General features: G+C 46.4%; 1 protein-coding gene across 6 annotated transcripts in view; it reads right to left on the bottom strand.

The window, feature by feature from the left end:
* Positions 1-16,546, bottom strand: part of MSI2 (musashi RNA binding protein 2) — a 238,171-nt gene extending 221,625 nt beyond the window's left edge. For 5 of the 6 annotated variants that reach the window (XM_064523071.1, XM_064523073.1, XM_064523074.1 and 2 more), the window contains exons 1-5: positions 16,157-16,546; positions 15,953-15,993; positions 15,767-15,848; positions 15,400-15,484; positions 11,279-11,320 (exon numbers count right to left, since the gene is read on the bottom strand). In XM_064523071.1, coding sequence (XP_064379141.1) covers positions 11,279-11,320; positions 15,400-15,484; positions 15,767-15,848; positions 15,953-15,993; positions 16,157-16,218 — 312 coding nt within the window. In that variant the 5' untranslated portion in view covers positions 16,219-16,546. The remainder of the gene's footprint in view (positions 1-11,278; positions 11,321-15,399; positions 15,485-15,766; positions 15,849-15,952; positions 15,994-16,156) is intronic. The other variant, XM_064523072.1, reaches the window with a different exon arrangement.
* Between the last annotated feature and the right edge of the window lie 658 nt (positions 16,547-17,204).

The following is a 17,204-nucleotide window of genomic DNA, read 5'->3' as shown; positions in this document are numbered from 1 at the left end:
CAAATTACCTCTTTCTCCCTCTGCCTCTCCACACACCAGAGCACATTTTCACCTGCATAACCGGCACCAATAATCAGGCCAAGCAATTCAGGACTTGCTCTCTGGTCTCTGTTCCACCTCAAGAAGCACTTGGCAGCACCCATTTGTCTGCCTTGATCCAACGATCTCCGGTTCTAGGGAACACAAGACAAACAGGTGCTGCTGTTTCCTTGAAATGTTTTAAATTTCCTCCACCTGAGAGGAGAACAAAGGGAGGCACCTCCACAGATGAAGGGCTGCACCTGCCAAGACACCTAGAAACATTAAGAAAGAGCAAAATTTCCTTTGGTCATCTACATGCAAGATGCTTACTTAGCCACGTTCTTTCAGTTGGGGGCTAGATGAAATAAGAGTTATGTTTCTGCAAGGACACTCATCTCTTCCACACCCCCCCGCCCCTTTTTTCTTTTGCCATCATTTTCAAGTGAATTGACACTTTACTTAACTTTCCACATGTTGCAAGAGATCAGGATTATGTAGCATCAGCTGAATAAAGCCCTGCACACACTCTCATCAGCTTCATGTGTTCAGATGACAGTGATGGGGGCTATAAAAGCATGAAGACAGATTATCACAGCTTATATCTGCAATTATAGTTCAATAAGGTTTCTTCATGGTTCTTTAGCATTAAAGTCTTTGGACTGGTAACTAAATTACTTTTTCTTTCTATATTTTGTATTTTTTCTATTTGCATGCACACACACTTGATTGAGAGGGAAAAGAAAAAGCCCTACTAAAATATCTGCTAGAGATACCTACAAAACGGAGGCCCAGATATCTAAACTGGCTTATAATTAACCACAACTCCAACAAAATCAAAGCCATGCTCACGGAATTTGGGGGGAAATCTTCACTACAGAGGACTTTCAACTATCGTTTTATTTCATCTGGAAAGTTAATGACATAGAGGATGTGACCAGATTAAAATATATACATCTCACACAGGATGATCGCAACTCCCTCTCCACACAAATTGCTGGGCACATCACATGCATAACCCGCTGCTTTGATCACAGTTCATAGGATTAGGTGACTCAGGAATTCAAAGCATAGAGATACCGTAGCAGCAGACTCTCTCCAGCTCCTTCTCACCACCATCCGCCCACCCCCGGGATCCTGGCCTGACTATGCCAGGAAATCCCCGCTCCGCAGGCAGTGGGGAACAGACGCATACAATTATGATGCAACCCATCTCCGGCGCTGCGCTTCGCCATGGAAGCACGTCAGGACACACTCCTCATTTGCGTAAAGCGGAACCACCGCAGCCATCCCTCCGAACTCCAACCGGGAGGAACGACAGGCCACACAGGGAGAAGTGGGCATGGTCTCGCAGCACAAAGACGACAGCCAGGTTCCAGGAGCTGGATCACAGGGCTGGCGTAGCGTCTGGCATGGCTGAGCGCCCAGCTCTGCAAGGAAAAGCAGAGCCAACGCTATCTGGAGGCAGAGAGCCTCCAGGACACCTGCAGTTCAGCATGCTTCCTCCTCTCCTCTCGTTACTGAGGGCACCAGGATTGTTCCTGCGTTGCAACGCGCTGCTGAGCTCATTTAAGTCTGCTGCCAGTCTCCCCCAAGCCTCTCAGTGCTTTCACACCAGCCCTTCACCCCACCCCCAAGCCAGTTTGTAACTACCATGTGACAGCATTAGCCATAATTCATACCACAAACTACCTTTCACAGGCTGCGGCCTAGCATCCTTATCTCATTTCCCCCCCTCCCCGCAGCCTCCCCCCCGCGCGGCTATTAGGAAACCCTAGCATGCAGCACGAACCTCAGGACGCGGCAGTGACAGCCTCCACCGCACACTGAAGCGCTGCCACTCTTGAGCCTGGGCCTCCTATGAGAACTTTCAATCAAAAGTCAGTTAAAACAGAAAACCTCAATTTAATCCCCCAAACAGGAATCACATAAAAGCCACCAGCGTACAACACTGCTTCATTTCACACGCTTCCTTTCCAACGTCCAGGGACGCCATCAACATCATCTTCAAAACAGAGGAGACCGTTTACCTTGCGGTATCAGATATCCTGGAATCAGGAAACGGCCATGTTTTCTGCCCTGCTGAGGTACTTTGGATAGCCCCTTGGCACCCTTTTCCCTGCAATACTTTGCCTCTTCAGGCTACGGGGCAGCCTCCCCCTCAGTATCAGGCCCAGCATAAAGCATCTCTCATTTGGGCTCCCATGTGCTACTCCAGTAAAGACAAATCTTCTCCACTGAGTGCTAGGCTGTGCTTACCTTAGCAGCCAAACCCAGCTGAGCACTGGTCCTGAGACACTGTCATCACTACACCCACAGCACAGAAGGTTGTGCAAGGGGCTGTTTCACCAAGGACAATTTGAACTGGGTGGAGTTCAAAATGTAGACGTGCTGTACTTTCAGCAGGCCATCATCCAGGGCCAGGGCTACAAAGCTGACCTACAGAAAGTGACTCGGGAAGAAGGTGAGCTGCCTAGTACAAAAACACCAGTCAAATGAGGGGGGCAGGTGGGGACTAGTGAGAGAGAAGCTTATACGAGAGCCTTTGGGGAGGGGAGGGAGCAGGGTGGTAAGGAAGCCACAGCCATGAGGAGATCGACCTCTTTCACTGCAGTTGGCTCCACTGGGCTGGTTCGGGACAGCACGAGGGATCTGGAGGGATCTTCAGGACACTGCAGAGACGATACAGTATCATTCAATAACATGACAATGAGTAGCAACCCCCTGCCAGAGGGTGGGGCGTTAACCCCAGTATCGTCAGCAAATTCCTATTGTATTTTACATCTCAATAGCAACTTCAGATTCCTTTTCAATGTTTTCTGTTCCTTTCCACAATTCACTGAGCACAAAGTGTTGCTACAGGCTTTGTAGGTCTGCCAAACACAACACCAGAAGTAGCCGCATTTCACCAGCAAATGAACATCTTTTATACGCATCTACAACACTTTGCAATCCTTTGGCAAAGGGATAAGTGTTCTGCATGTGTATTACGCCTATTGTTACAGCTCAGACTTGGAACAGCAACTACACGTCTCTGAGCATAAATGATTGATAACGTCACCAAATGGAAAGATATACAGAAATTTCATTCTTTTAGCAGGCACTCCAGAAAAATCACTAGCAACGTCCCCTTCGGCAGCAGCTTTTCCTACCAGTGCAGCCAACAGAGCATCGTCCACTATTGCTGGAGATCTGCACCTGACAAGCTGCTGCCACAAATCAGGCCTCCGACTTAGTCCAGCAGCATTTACAGATGCTTGGGCCGAACACTAAACTCCTTGCAGCCTCTTTATGCACTACATCAAATCACCCTTCAAAAAAAATTCCTGGACAATGTTTATACAGCAATTGTTATAAAGACCTCTATTAACTCTGTCTAGTGGGCATTCTGTTTCCGTCAGCATTCAAGGAACCGACAGTCTTGCCGGCACTTTGCAGTCCCCATTTTAAGTACAACATCAAATTTTCAGAGCACTTTTTCACCCTATGCTCCTCACCTGCTCTTTGACACAAAACTGACCCACAGAGCAATGTAAAGACGAGCTTAGAGCCAGGAATACTAAAACACAAAGAAAAATAACAGAACACAGGTCTGAGGGTATTTTAGAAGGAAGCAGCAAATCTTACTAACAAGCAGCAGAGGAGGAAATAGAAGGTTGTCACCTGAGATTTTAGGTTTCAACATTTCACAACCTCTGGGCAAAACCAGTATCCCCGGTGACCCGGGCTTGAACCACAAAGACCGTAGCTGCACCAGAACTCAGCCCAAGGTCTCAGCCACCTGGATCCGACGGCAGAAGCACAAAGGCCTTGCTCTGGCTGCATCTGACGGTTATATGACACATACGGAGGAAAACAAAACCAACAAGACTTAACAACTTCAAACCCTGGGAACTACTTAATTCACTAGATATTAGTTTCTTTCCCCCACCCCACCATTTTCCCTCCCACCTGCCAGGCCACCTCATTACTGTCACTCTGCATCAGCTCTTGCTACAGTAGTTTTCTTGGACCTTTGCCCCTTTAGTCAGCTTGAAACCTCTTCCCTATTGTACATCAGAGTCAATGGGAAATTAATGCAAGTCCTTGCTGGGGGAGGGAAGGGCAGAGGCAATGACGCTTTCTGGTGCTGTCGATACTTCTTTTCCTTCACCCTTCTCGCCCTACGCACTTCAATATATTATGAAGCCTTGTTCACATTTAACTTTACTTGATGAGGTCTCCGAAACTATTCACCATATGTAAAACTGCATAAATCTTGGCAGGGCAGGGTCCTTGCTTTATAGTAAATTCCCAAAGTACAGTCTTAATACTCAACTGCAGATATCCCAGAAGGAAGAATAACTGAGTGGGAAAGAAACAATTTTCAGCATCCTTAAAACTTTTTCTGTACTCAGAAAGTAATGGAGACATTTTCAACAGGAGAGCAGCAGAACGCCAAAGTTTAGAGGTAACTTACGAACACTGCATGTTGATCTGACTACAGAAATTCACATGAACTTCACAATTACTCAAACCACAATTTCTACAGCAATAGTATCTTGGAAACCTAAGCCACACCGAACACTACTCATGTAGTTTACAAATTATTTCAGTGACTAAGGCAAACAGAATGTGTGACTGCAGAGCTAAAGACTAAATTAAGCTTAGTCAATGACTTTTTTAAAAAAAAAAAAAAAAGTCGGATGCTATACTGACCCAGCTTCATGGCCGCAATCACTTTTTTTTTTGAGGAAAGAGCAGACTAATATTTTCTTGTGAGACAGATCCTCTGGTAGAGGGGAAAAAATGAGAGATGAAACTGGCTATCTCTGAAAAAGGAGTGATGGAAACAACCATATACAAAGTACTGTCAAATACACAAAGTAATCTTTTAATCTTTTTCTGCTACAGGCTCCGCAGTTCAACAAAGCATTTAATAATGTGCTTTTAGTCCATCCTGATTCAGCAAAGCACTTACCCACATGCTTATGCCAACTTAAGTATATGCTTAAGTGCTTCTGCACAATAGGGACAGAGAAGACTCAGGCCCTGCAGATGAACCATTTTCAGAAACAAGCCAATTTTTTCCCTAAGATGACTGGCTCTATTTACAGCTTCCCCTCCCTTTACAGCACGACCCAAAATGTGTTTAAAGAGAACACTCAAATACAATTGAAAAGTCAAATAACTATTAAGAACAGCAAAGACATCGATGTATGACTTAATGAAAGAGAAGAGTTGTTCTTTTTCCTTCCCAACATATACTTTGATCTATACACACATCATGTTATCCTGTTTCAATAGCGTTCTCCTCTAAAAATAAGTTACAAGTTCCCTTAATGCTTTGGATTTCACAACATTTATGAGACTATCACCAGAGTCAACAGGCTAAAAAAAGAATCCATTAGCATTAACTGGCCTGTCACTGGCAGTGACAAATAAATGAATTTGATGGTTTTAGATCAGTCATTAGTAGACCTACCCCCGGGCTGATAAAGGCTCAGCACTTTGCAGACGAGATGTACTCAATCTGGAGGCAGAGAGGAGCGTACAAGGGTGTTAGCATGCTGCTCTTCTTCCATTCCCCTGATCCCCCCATTTCAGACCCCTCCCTGCCACATCCAAGCAGCAAGATCTTGGTGCAGAAATGTTACTTTGTAGACACCATAAAAAAAAAAAAAATCTTTAAAAACAAAACAACACCACGACAAAGTCACACAAGCAAAGTGATGTTTAATTTTAATTTTTAGTTAGCACCAAGTCAAACGGAAGGAAACTACATTAGACACAGGACTATTCTTAACATGAAAGATGTCCTTAGGCAATGATAATGGAAAGACGTACATTTTACACAACTGCAAGATGGTCTCTGGGGATTAAGGACAACATGAACGATCTACCTCTGCGGTTGGGGAGAAGAAATAATGTTTACATCTCAAAAAAAACTCCACCAACAACACCACAACTAAAATCCAGCTCAGCTCCTGCTTCTGACAAAACTCACTGCACTCCACAGAACACCTTGCACAGCCACGTTTTCCTCTGGCTGCCAGAATCTAAGAGCAGAGATCATGCCCTGCCTCAAATGGATCACAGAGAGCAAGATGCTGAAACCAAGAATAATGGGTTTTACAAACCCTGATCCTCCACGGCCTGAGAGGACCTGAGCTGACTAGCCAGAACTGCATGAAACTCATCAACTTTTGCATTTGACCATCTGCTGCCACAGGGAGGCAAATTCTAAGAGTGGGTTGCCCAGGACAAAGAATCCAAACGCCGGCCATCGACTGCAAAAAGAAGTCCTGAATGCCGTTGGGGAGGGACTTCATATTACTCCTCATGCAGAAGATACAGTGAGATTATTAAGGGACACATACACACATAAAAAATAAACACTCCCACTACCTAGGGCAAGAAATACTTCCTCTCTTACCACTTTCCAGACCTGTAAATGCAGAGGAATAAGAAAAAAAAAAAACACAGGGAAGAAGTCTGACCTTGCTGTTCTTTACAGCCTGGTGGGGAAGGAAGGGTGGCAGGAAAGGAAGAATCCTGAGTTCTGCCAGCATGTTCAGTTCACATTCTTTGGAAAAGACTTCAAAGTCCACCCTGTACTTAAAATAAGATAGGAAGCAGTGGGACTAACCTGGAGGAGTTTAGAGGTAGAAGCAGGGGAGCAAACCAACAACAGAACTCTTGATTTTCTAGGTCCTCATTTGCTTTGGGATAAAATAGCTCTCTGTTACTCTGGCCCAGGCTTATCAGATATCCAAGGGACTTGGACACCCCACCCACAGTTAACTTAATTGGAATCAGACATCCAAATTCACTGGTTAGCTTTAAAAAAATATCCCAGGTTAGCCTGTGTATTATTCCAAGAGGGCATGCCCTCCTTTTACTGCTCTGGAATAGCCACCTTCACTTGGGTTTAACAACAAGCAACTCAAATGAAAGGAGAGCTGTCAATGCCCCATTTTTCCCAAGGAAGAAGAAACAGATGTGTGCATCTGCACCTCTTCAGCCCACATTCCCGGCCAGACAAGGAGGCAGCTAGTTCCACAGACAAGGTAGGGGTGGTTTGCAGATACACTAACTGACAGGAACACAGAGATGCTATCAGTTAGTTATCAGTTCCACACTGTCCTTTAAATAAAATATACGTAATAAAAACATTGGTATTCAGCATCACCATTTGACTATCAGACAACAGGCTTCCCTCACCAAACAAAACCCATTTGCTATTTTTAAGTAGACGAGCACCAGAATACTGTAGCCAACTCCCGTAGATCAGATCCCAAACTAAAACATGCAGTCTTGGAAACAACAGTTTCTGCTCTGGGTTGTCAGCAGGCGCAACGCTGGACGTGCAGCGCCCGGTGCCCAGCCCGCTCCCACGCGAGCGAGGGGAGCAGCTCCATCAGCCAGCAGCGGTAGCTGGCCTGCCCTTTTTGTTGAACAGCCGCTGAAGAGGAAGTAGACGGATTACAGTCACAGGTCATACACACAATGCTGCTGAATGCCACCCGAACGCCACGGCAAGTAGTTCTGGACTGCCGACTCGCCAGCGCAATTCCCACCCACGTGCGTTGTGCCCCTGCAGCACGGGCCGGGAAGAACAGGTTCTCCGGTCCCACCCTGCAGGAACTTGAGCAGAAAACACAGCTCAATGGGTAGCCTCGTTCACTGTAAGCTCAGACTGAAGTTTCACCTGCCTCAGTTTCATACATTGCTTTGCACAAAAAAAGTATCTAAATTTCTCTGTCAGGAAGTCACACAAATATATTTTTGTGGCTAAAGAGCTTCTTCGTGGACTGAAGCTGTTATGTTTCTGCTCTTAAGGTTTTTATTTTAAATAACAGTTCCCAAGAGGAAAAAAATGTTTATATTTGAAAATATCTAATGAACATGCTAAATTTGATAAAGCTTTTCCAACTTAATATAGGGGATAATGTCAGAACTGATAGGCTGAATATTAAAAATTTAAATTATTGTAATCTTCAATATTCGAAAGGGAAGACAAAACTACTTCCCCCCACTATCATGTCACTGCTGCTTTTTAAGCATTTTTATGCCAGCAGAGCTATAAATGATCAGCTATTACAGAGCTCCTTCCAGCATTTGGAAGTGAGACAGATTCTTATCAAGCAACGGCAGCTGCGAGAGTGCTTATGTATATTCTTTTCATCTCACTGTTAGCCATATACTAGAGCCTCAACAAGTTAAACCCCTGCAGCAAATTTCCTAAAACAATGGTTTCAAGTTATCCTAGACTTCACAAGAAGAGCAGGATTACACATCATAGTGTAATCTACTGGAGGCAATCACACAGAATTTTCTGCTAGGGTCATTCAGGGAAAGAAAAAAAGAGAGAGAATTGCCTTCTGTTACAACCTGCCACTTCTTGCTCAGTAACCAATTTGCATCACCAGAGAGGTGTCAGATCCTGAAGACGCAGGTTTAAAAAGCCCCACAGAAAGCATTTTACTGGGATTCAGCTCGAAAGGGGAAGACTAGCCAATTAAAAAAAGTGTAATGAGAAAGGGAGAAGGGATAGACACAAGTTACTGTGCATGCACAAAGCGGCGAGCGTGACCCCGCAGATCACGGGAGGCATGTGATCTGGCAAGGAGGCGAGCGCAGCCCAAGAACTAGCAGAGCCGAGCTCTGGCCGACGGAGCCGCGGCCCACGAAAGAGTTAAGCGCGCCGAGGCAGGTCAAAAGGCCTCCCGAAGGAAGGGGCTCGAGGAAAGCGCTGCCAGAAGGTCCGGCAAGGGGGAACCTTCCCGCAGACCAGCTTCCACCTCGGCACTCAGCTACAGCCAGCAGGGTAGAAAGCCAGGAAGACCACAGAAAAAAGAAGTTGAATCCACATTTTGCTGAACGCACCAGGAAGAAAGACTACCTAGGGGAGGGGAGAGGAAAAAAAAAAAAACCTCCTCACACCTAGAGACAGACAGAGACATTTCATTAAATGCCATTAATCTCCACAGACCCAAGCATTAGCTAGTTAATTGGACTAAAGTACAGTCACATTTTAACGCTGAACGTTCACTATTCAACTGGGACAAATGAATAACTAAAATCCAAAACCTTAATTCATTATATAATAAAAAGACAGAAAACAAAAAAAATCCAGATTATAAAATGCAGTAAAGAATAATATGGCATAACTGATACAAAATCTGTTCTTTATTGCATCTGATTTCCTCCAATTTTGTGTTAAGCTCCTTTCAATCTTAAGACTTTTCTTTTCCAACGGCAAAAAGAAAAACCCTCCATAGAAATCCCAACACCTCAGAAAGCACAAGGGGGTGACGAGCAGAAACAGTCAGTGCTGACCTCTCCGGAAAGAGCGAGCTCCTGCTCCTCGGAGCGCAATCCAACCTACGTCCCAGGATTCGCCCCACACTTGAAAGACGGCTGTTACCAAACACTCTCCCCCCTCCCTTACCCCCCCCCCCCAAGTACTACTTGGAGAAAAACAAAATCCCCTTTGTAAAAATGACCTGATTTTGCATTCCTTAACATGAAAATTAACACTTTAATACCTACAGTATAAGACATGCTCCTTTTTTATAGTTTTAAAAGAAATCCTATGGGACAGTTTAACAGCTCCACTGTAAGCATTATAAACTTTTACAAATAACAGATACAGGTAACTCTGGTAGGTGAAGACAATTTAAAACGCAAATAAGCCTTTAAAAAGTGAGTTGGAAAAGGGGAAAGAAACATCAATCACAGTGCAAGATCATCTCCATATTTTAATTATGAAACCATTCAAAATTTTGGTAACTTTAAAAACATATCTTAAAAGACAGCATTAATCCAACCACATAATCCAGAAGCCCAAAGCCCTACAAACTACAAACCCTTTGCTTAGCACAGAAGCAAGCCAGCCACCTCATTATTCACTAATTGGTTATTAGGTATGTCCTATGAAAACAAGAACCCCTAAATACTTCACTGTATCAGTTTGGTTTAAAATTCCGCAGGTAGGCTCCTGGGTTTTTTGGGAGGAGCAGTTTTTTGTTTTGTTTTGTTTTGTTTTAAAAAGAAATCCCTAGCACCTCTCCTGCTATATGCCTAGGCTTCCTAAATTACACACAGTTTTTCCTGGATGCATGTTTCATACAGTAAAATTATAGTTCCATGAGCTATTAAATTGCTTGCTCCCATAAGGAACTACATACAATAAGATTAAGTTAAATTTCTTCAGGTAGTCTCATGCCATCAAATTTCAACCACTGTTCCCTATTTGCTTGCGTCCACAACTTTACACTTCTCTTTCCACTTTTTAAAAGAATGCAGAAGCAACCCAAGATTATTATAACATATACAACAAACAGTATAGACCAGCCAAATTAAGTTCTTCCAACAGACTCTCAAAAACAAGGAGAGATGAAAGTCAGTAACAAAAGTTTTCTTTCAGCCTTTGGCTTTCAAAAATCAAATACAACTAACTGCTCATTTGGATTTGAAAGCTGATCTGTTGTTTTTGTTACGCACAGTTCTACAGAGCAACAACCCTTTCTATTCCATAAACAGGTCCTCCAGAAGGAAGGGCACCTAGAGGCATTTCGGAGTGAGCACGCAGACAGAAGTTTCTCTGCGCACGGCTTAAGCGTCTCTGCCCCAGTGCGGAAACTGGCCACGCTATAACAAGAGCACCATGGAAGAAGGTCACTTATCCAGGCAGCCTGATGGGATAAGAGACTTAAAGCTCATTGTTTCACTGTTCTTGCAGAAGAATACCCTATGGCCTGAAGAGTTTAGAGCTTCATCAGAAACTTGCTATCCAATGCTTATTAGTCTCCAAACACATCTCAGAAGTCATACAAAAGAAAACTTGCAAACAATGAAGGCAGAGATACATTCCCATCCATCACAACCACAGAACTGAAAGCTCAGCTCAAAACAAGCCTGAAGTCTGCACTTAATCCAAATGCTCTTCATAAACACCATGCAAAACATATTGCGTAAAATAGTATAACAAATGCAAGTAACACAGCAACAATCTCCCACTAGAACTAGAGAAGTCTCTGCTTTTCAGGCAGTCACAACTGACCGGGACTCTGCAAGGAGATGGTTAAACTGGAGACACGTAATATCACACAAAGCAGCTCTCCTGTAGTTTCACAGCCATACGCTGATACCCTTAAGACGCCATGCACTCTGGCTTTAAAAGCTTTCATTGCCAATTCCCTGTTTGAAACCTGAACTGCCTGGCAACAATGATTCTCTGTGTGCCTAAAATCCTATTATCGATCCTCCTACTTACCTTAGGCTGTGCTCGTCGGGGAAATGCAACTTTAGGGTCAATCTGAGGAAAAAGAAAGGGGAAATCAACAAGATAGCTTTTGTTCTTGGGTTTTTTTTTCTTTTTTTTTTAATCACTGAAATATTAATCCCTCATTTCTCAGGCTTATAATTCAGCACACCGGGTCATCTAGAACTACTCTGGAAGTTATGGACCACAGACTGGAGTCGGTGTGGGGGCTGTCTGATGGTGGCAGGGGGGCTCTTCTGTACACCACCTGCACGATCATCAGGGCTGCCCTCTCCCCTGGTGCACAGGAAGCTCTCTACGAGGCTCTGGGTGCTGCCTCGCCAACCAAAACTGCGCGTTAAACGTTATCTGCACGCTCTGGAGGTTGCACAGAAAGACAGCCAGCATTCCTGATCAAGATCTTAACCTGCTGTTTTTGACACCTGCGCTTTCAGTTGGGTTTTGGGTTACTATGTTTTTGTTTTAGTTTTCTATTTCGTTTTTATTTTTCCACTTTGTTTTGTCAACTCTGACTAGCAACACTAAACAAAAAAAAAAAACAGAGCACTGAAAGCCAAATTATTTACATTTCAATTAGTTATTAAAACTACATGGTTAGAAGGACTACAAGATTATCCTTCATAACAACATCCCTAATTGATCTTGGATACAAGTTCCTCTGAAAGAACTTAGGTGAGCAATGAAAGATTATGAAAAGGTTTTGGTGGGGAAGGAGGGAGAGAGCAAAATGAAGAAAACATACAGGTATTTTAAACCAGAAGAAAACCAGTTCTTAGAAAAATATCTTCCGTGAAGGAGTCCCCTAAAGTATACTTGAAGTATGCTACCACAGAGACAAAAAGGAAGAAAAAACATCTTTGTTTTATCCCGTGTCCCCTTATTTTAAGATGCAGCACTGACTCCCATTTCAATGCGCAAATCGAAAAGCATGTCCACTCTGCAATTCAAAACGCTAATTTTGCAATTTTAGAAACAACTTTCACATGGGTCATCTTTAAAAAGCAACTGTTTTCTGCCATTCAAAAAAAAAAAAATCACTTAAAAGCAAAAAGACACCACCAGAGGTGAATGGCTAGATATAAGCAAGAATCATAGCTTATAAACAAATACCCATCTTAAGTTGTCATCATTAAAGTGACTGTAATAAAGTGCCCCCGTGCTGCTGATTTCACCTTTATTTTTCAACAGCACTTGCACAGATAGGTTCCAAGTAAAAAGAGTCTGGGAAAGGATGTTTCAAAGGACTAAATTCTACCTTAACTGTGAAACTTTCAACTGTTTTCAGCATCATCTTTAAACAGTTAAGAAACTTTAACCCTGATTATGTTAAGGCATATCTAGAAGTAGAGGCCTTCTTTAATAGTTTGGGTTTCTTTTTTGTTGTTCCCCCCCCCCCCCCAAGATAACCCCGATTAGAAAAAGGAGATGTTTCCATTTGGTACTGTTATTCCTGTGGTGATGTCACTGATAGACAACCACGAGACAACCTTCAACTAGCAGTTTTACTCAATTAATGCGTCAAAATTGCAAACAGCACAATCATTTGATGTGCAACTGAAATTAATTTGTCTACAGCAGATACAAATATAGTATTTTTAAGACATTCCTGAGAAATGAGTGATTACGTGCCACTTAATTGTTCAAAAAGCATAAAAAGTCAAATTCTTTATCTAGAAAGCTAACCTTTTCATAGAGATTAACATTATCTACAAATATATTCAGCACCGACTAGACATTTGTCTACCAGGGAAATACAACAGGTATGGATTTTCCATCGAGATACCCAAAGGTTGAAGCAAATATGCACATTTCTACATTTGCTTTCAAAGTGGAAGTTTTCTCAATAAAGCAGAATAAACTCCAGTCCCACCAGAATGACATCACTGCAAAAACCCACTAACAAGAATTTGGAAGAGCTATTAAATTCTAAAGCAAGAGACTCATAGTTGAAGGTCACTTCAAAGACTATGGGGCCCTTCGCATCACAGCGACAGCACTTCTTAAATAACTGAATTTCCCTCACAAAAACTTTTGGGTAAACATCATCAGCATTTTTAAGGTGAACACAAGCAATCAGCATGGCAGATCCATACCTTTTGCATATCCCTGTCAACTATTTAAATAACAACAAAAAAAAAATTCTACAAAAAAAAAATGAGTTAGTTAGGTACAATTCTACTTACTGTATCTACAAGTCCTCTAGGAAATGACTATAATACTATTTCTGATATGAATGGCCATTACCTAAACAAAGCTTTTAACGTAACTGTAAACAAGAGCGACGTTTCCATGCCAATACCCAACCGATCTGCCTCCTGTGCTGAACGTTGAAACAGAGTCAAATGCTATGTTATACTAAAGAACAGTTACTTTAATATGTCTACAAATAAATGGCTGAAAGGGAACCTGGCTAGTTTTATATTTTAAGCTGTATTACTAATTCTAAGGTTGATTTCTTATTCATTGATTCAGTCATTATCACATAATCAAAATTGAAGCAAATTTGTCCTGGTCCAGCTTTTCACCCTTCCCCCAATAAAGACCAAATTAATACATTGCAGGGACTAAATTGCAATACAGGGAAAAGCTGGGAGAGGACCTAATTACTGTCAGAAATACGACTGGGTGTCCTCCCATGATTTTTTTTTTTTTTTTTTTTTAACTCTCATTCAAAATACTCTTTCCCTTTGTTCCTCTTATCTAAATTTATCTTTAAAAACACATAGAGAATACAGCTGTACACGAGAAGTCTGGTGAGTTTAATCTCAGGAGCACAGCTGAATCAGTTATCTTACCATATCTGATTAAACCTAAAATCAAATTATTAAGGAATGTGAAAGCATGGGCTACGTGTTCAGACAAGCCCAGCAGAATTTGTAGGTCGAATTAAAACACTAGATTCCACCTGCTTCTTCAAAGGCTTTGTGTATTTTGTTTTCATATAAATTACATTAAAAAAATGATACACTCATGTTTGCTTCCTGCCTCTTCTATTCTTCATTTAACTATATCCATCTCACACACAGGCACACACAAGATGTACCAGCGTTAAGAAAGGATGCCTCCAAACACTGTGCTCACGTTAAAATAAAGCATTTAGGCTCCAGAATACATACTATAAAAGACAGTTACAGCAACGAACACATTCGATACGGTCAGCAGAAGCTCTCTGCCAGACAGTGAAACCGGCACGATCCTTCCCTTCCCAAAACGCGACCCCCTTCATGCAGACCGATCAGCACCAAAGCAATAATGACCTCTACCAGTGTCCTTCCCCCCCCAGGTTTGCTGAGGCTTAAAATTGAAACAAAGTGAGACACACGCACAAACTTCATCCTTTGCCACGGCCTTGACCGCAGAGAGAAAAACAGGCCCTGGTGCTACACACACACGCTCCATACCTATTGTTTGACCCAATACCGAAAATGCAGTACTGGGTCAAGGGGTTAATTTGCATGGCAAATAAATAAATAAATAAATAAAGCAAGCAAACGTAACATCCATTAAAAATGGATCTGCTGAATCTCTTCAACGCTTTCCTCGCATTATCGACTAGAGACCGTATGTAGCAAAAAGCTTTGCAGAAACAACAAACCAGCAATTCAGGAGTTGTGCTTCTGTAGCACCTCCACTCCGGGGCTCTCACATACCTCCCCCCCCCAGCATCACAGGTTGAGGGGATTCTCTGCAAAAAGAATGACTTCGGGAGGTGACACTAGAGGAAGCTTTTCAGATTTGACATTAAGTCACTCCTACCTCGAAACATACGCACACAAAAAAAGAAAAAAAAATCAAAACAAAAAGTTGCCTGCAGAAAGCATTCTGCAGTGTAACATCAAAAAAGTTAGGTTTTACTCTACTATTTTTTCAATGTCACTGCTCAATAAAACAGAAGGGGAGAGGAGGAGCCATTGCTGAATATGGGTAAATCGGGATAAAAAAGTTACAGCTTTCTATAAATTAAAGTGAACTCGGGGGAGGGGGGGGATTAAGAAAGCACGCGTGGCGGTGACAGCTCGACACGGCCGGACACAGCAGCCCCCGGAGACGCCGCGGGCCGGGGGGAGCGGAGGGCCGGGGACGTGGGGACACGGGGCCCCCCCGCGACCTACCGTCTTGGAGTCGAGCTCGTGGTGGGGCTGCGCCAGGACCTTGTCCACGCTCGCCGGGTCCGCGAAGGTGACGAACCCGAAGCCTCTGCGAGGGGAGACAAAGAGCGAGGAGATGGGGGGGGGGGGGGGGGGGAAGAAATGATAAGAACTAGACAGAAGAAGTCATAAAATAACGACAGTTTCCTCCTTTTTGTTTCCTCCCCCCCCCCCCAGCCCCCCCCCCCGGGCCGGCATGGGGGCGGCCCGCGCCGGGCGCCTTCGCCTGCCGCTTTGTCTGCGGCGGGGGGGGGGGGGGGGGGGTCACCTCCCGCGGGGCGGGGGGGGCCGCGGCGGTACCTCCCAAACTTCGGGCGCGGGGCGGGTTTACCTGGAGCGCTTGGTGGTGGGGTCCCGCATGACCATACATTCTCTGATTTCTCCGAATTTGCTGAAATAGTCCCTAAGGCTGTCTGCGGAGAGAGAGAGCGGCGGGGAGGCGGGCGGCGGGGCGCCGCGGCGGGACGGGCCCGCGCGGGGCGGGCCGCGCGTGGGGAGGCCGCGGCGGGGCCCTTACCTGGTGAGGTCTGCCAGCTGAGGCCGCCGATGAACATCTTGCTGGGGGGAGAGAAGCGAGCGGAGTTGAGCGCCGGGGTGGGATCGGCCATTTTGACGGGGCACCTCACGGCGGCGCGGAGCGGCGCGCAGCGAGCGAGCGGAGCGGAGCGGAGCGGAGCGGCCGCCGGGCTCCGCGCCCCCCCCCCCCCCGCCGCCGACTTACCCGGGGTCGTGCTGCGCGTCGCCGGCGCTGCCCGAGGTAGCCTGGCTCCCGTCCGCCTCCATGGCCGCGCGGAGCCCACAGCGATCCCGCGCCGCGCCGAGCAGGAGCCCCTGGAGAGACCCCCCGCGCGCCCCCCCGCGCGCCGCGCCGGCCGCGCTCGCCTCCTTTCGCCTTTATTTCCGTGCCCCGTCCCTTCCCCCCTCCTCCCGCCGCCACCGGAGGATCTCACTGGAGCGAGGCGCTGGGGAAGCAGCCAGATCCGTCACACGTGGGATCGGCTTAGCTCAGCGCCGCTCCGCGCCGCGCCGCTCCTGCCCTCCCTCCCCCCGCCACCATCCTCTCCTCCCTCCATCCCGCTCCCTCCGCGCCGCCCCCGCCCCCACGCACGGGGGCGGCGCCTCGGCCCGCCGACGTCAGCGCTGCGCGCGCGAGCCCCCGCCCCCGCCCCGCCCCGCCCCGCCCCGCCCCGCCCCGCGCGCCCCCGACGCCCGCCGCGGCCGCGCGCGCGGGGAAAGTGGTGGCGGGGGGAGCCGCGGCGCCGGGCAGCGCGCGGGCAGCGCCGAGCACCGGCAGCCCCGGCCCGGACGGGGGGAAGCGCGCAGCGCCGTGCAGCGCCTGGCACGGCCCGGCTGGGCGCCCGGCAGGAAATGCGCAGCGCCGAGCGCGCAGCGTGGCACCGCCGGCCTGCAGCGCCGGGCGCGGCCGTGCCACATGTGCAGCGCCGGGCACCGCCTGGCACGGCTGCGCACGCTGCAGGAATGCGCAGCACCGAGCGCGCAGCGTGGCACGGCCGGCGTGCAGGGCCGGCCTGCAGCGCTGTGCGCAGCCAGGCGTGCTGTGCCACATGTGCAGCGCCGGGCGTGCAGCGCTGTGCACAGCTGGGCGTGCCGCGCCACATAGGCAGCGCCACATGTGCAGCGCCGGGCGTGCAGCGCCGTGCACCGCCAGCTGTGCAGCACCATGTGTGCAGCGCCGGGCACAGCTGCCTGCCACCCGCAGGGGCTGCTGCCCAGGTGGTGGTGGTGGTCATGGTGGTGATGGTGGTGAT

This window comes from Dromaius novaehollandiae, chromosome 19 (assembly GCF_036370855.1).
Source record: "Dromaius novaehollandiae isolate bDroNov1 chromosome 19, bDroNov1.hap1, whole genome shotgun sequence".
NCBI lineage: Eukaryota > Metazoa > Chordata > Aves > Casuariiformes > Dromaiidae > Dromaius > Dromaius novaehollandiae.
Note: the sequence above shows the minus strand (reverse complement) of the source record. Positions and strands in the feature narration are given on the sequence as shown.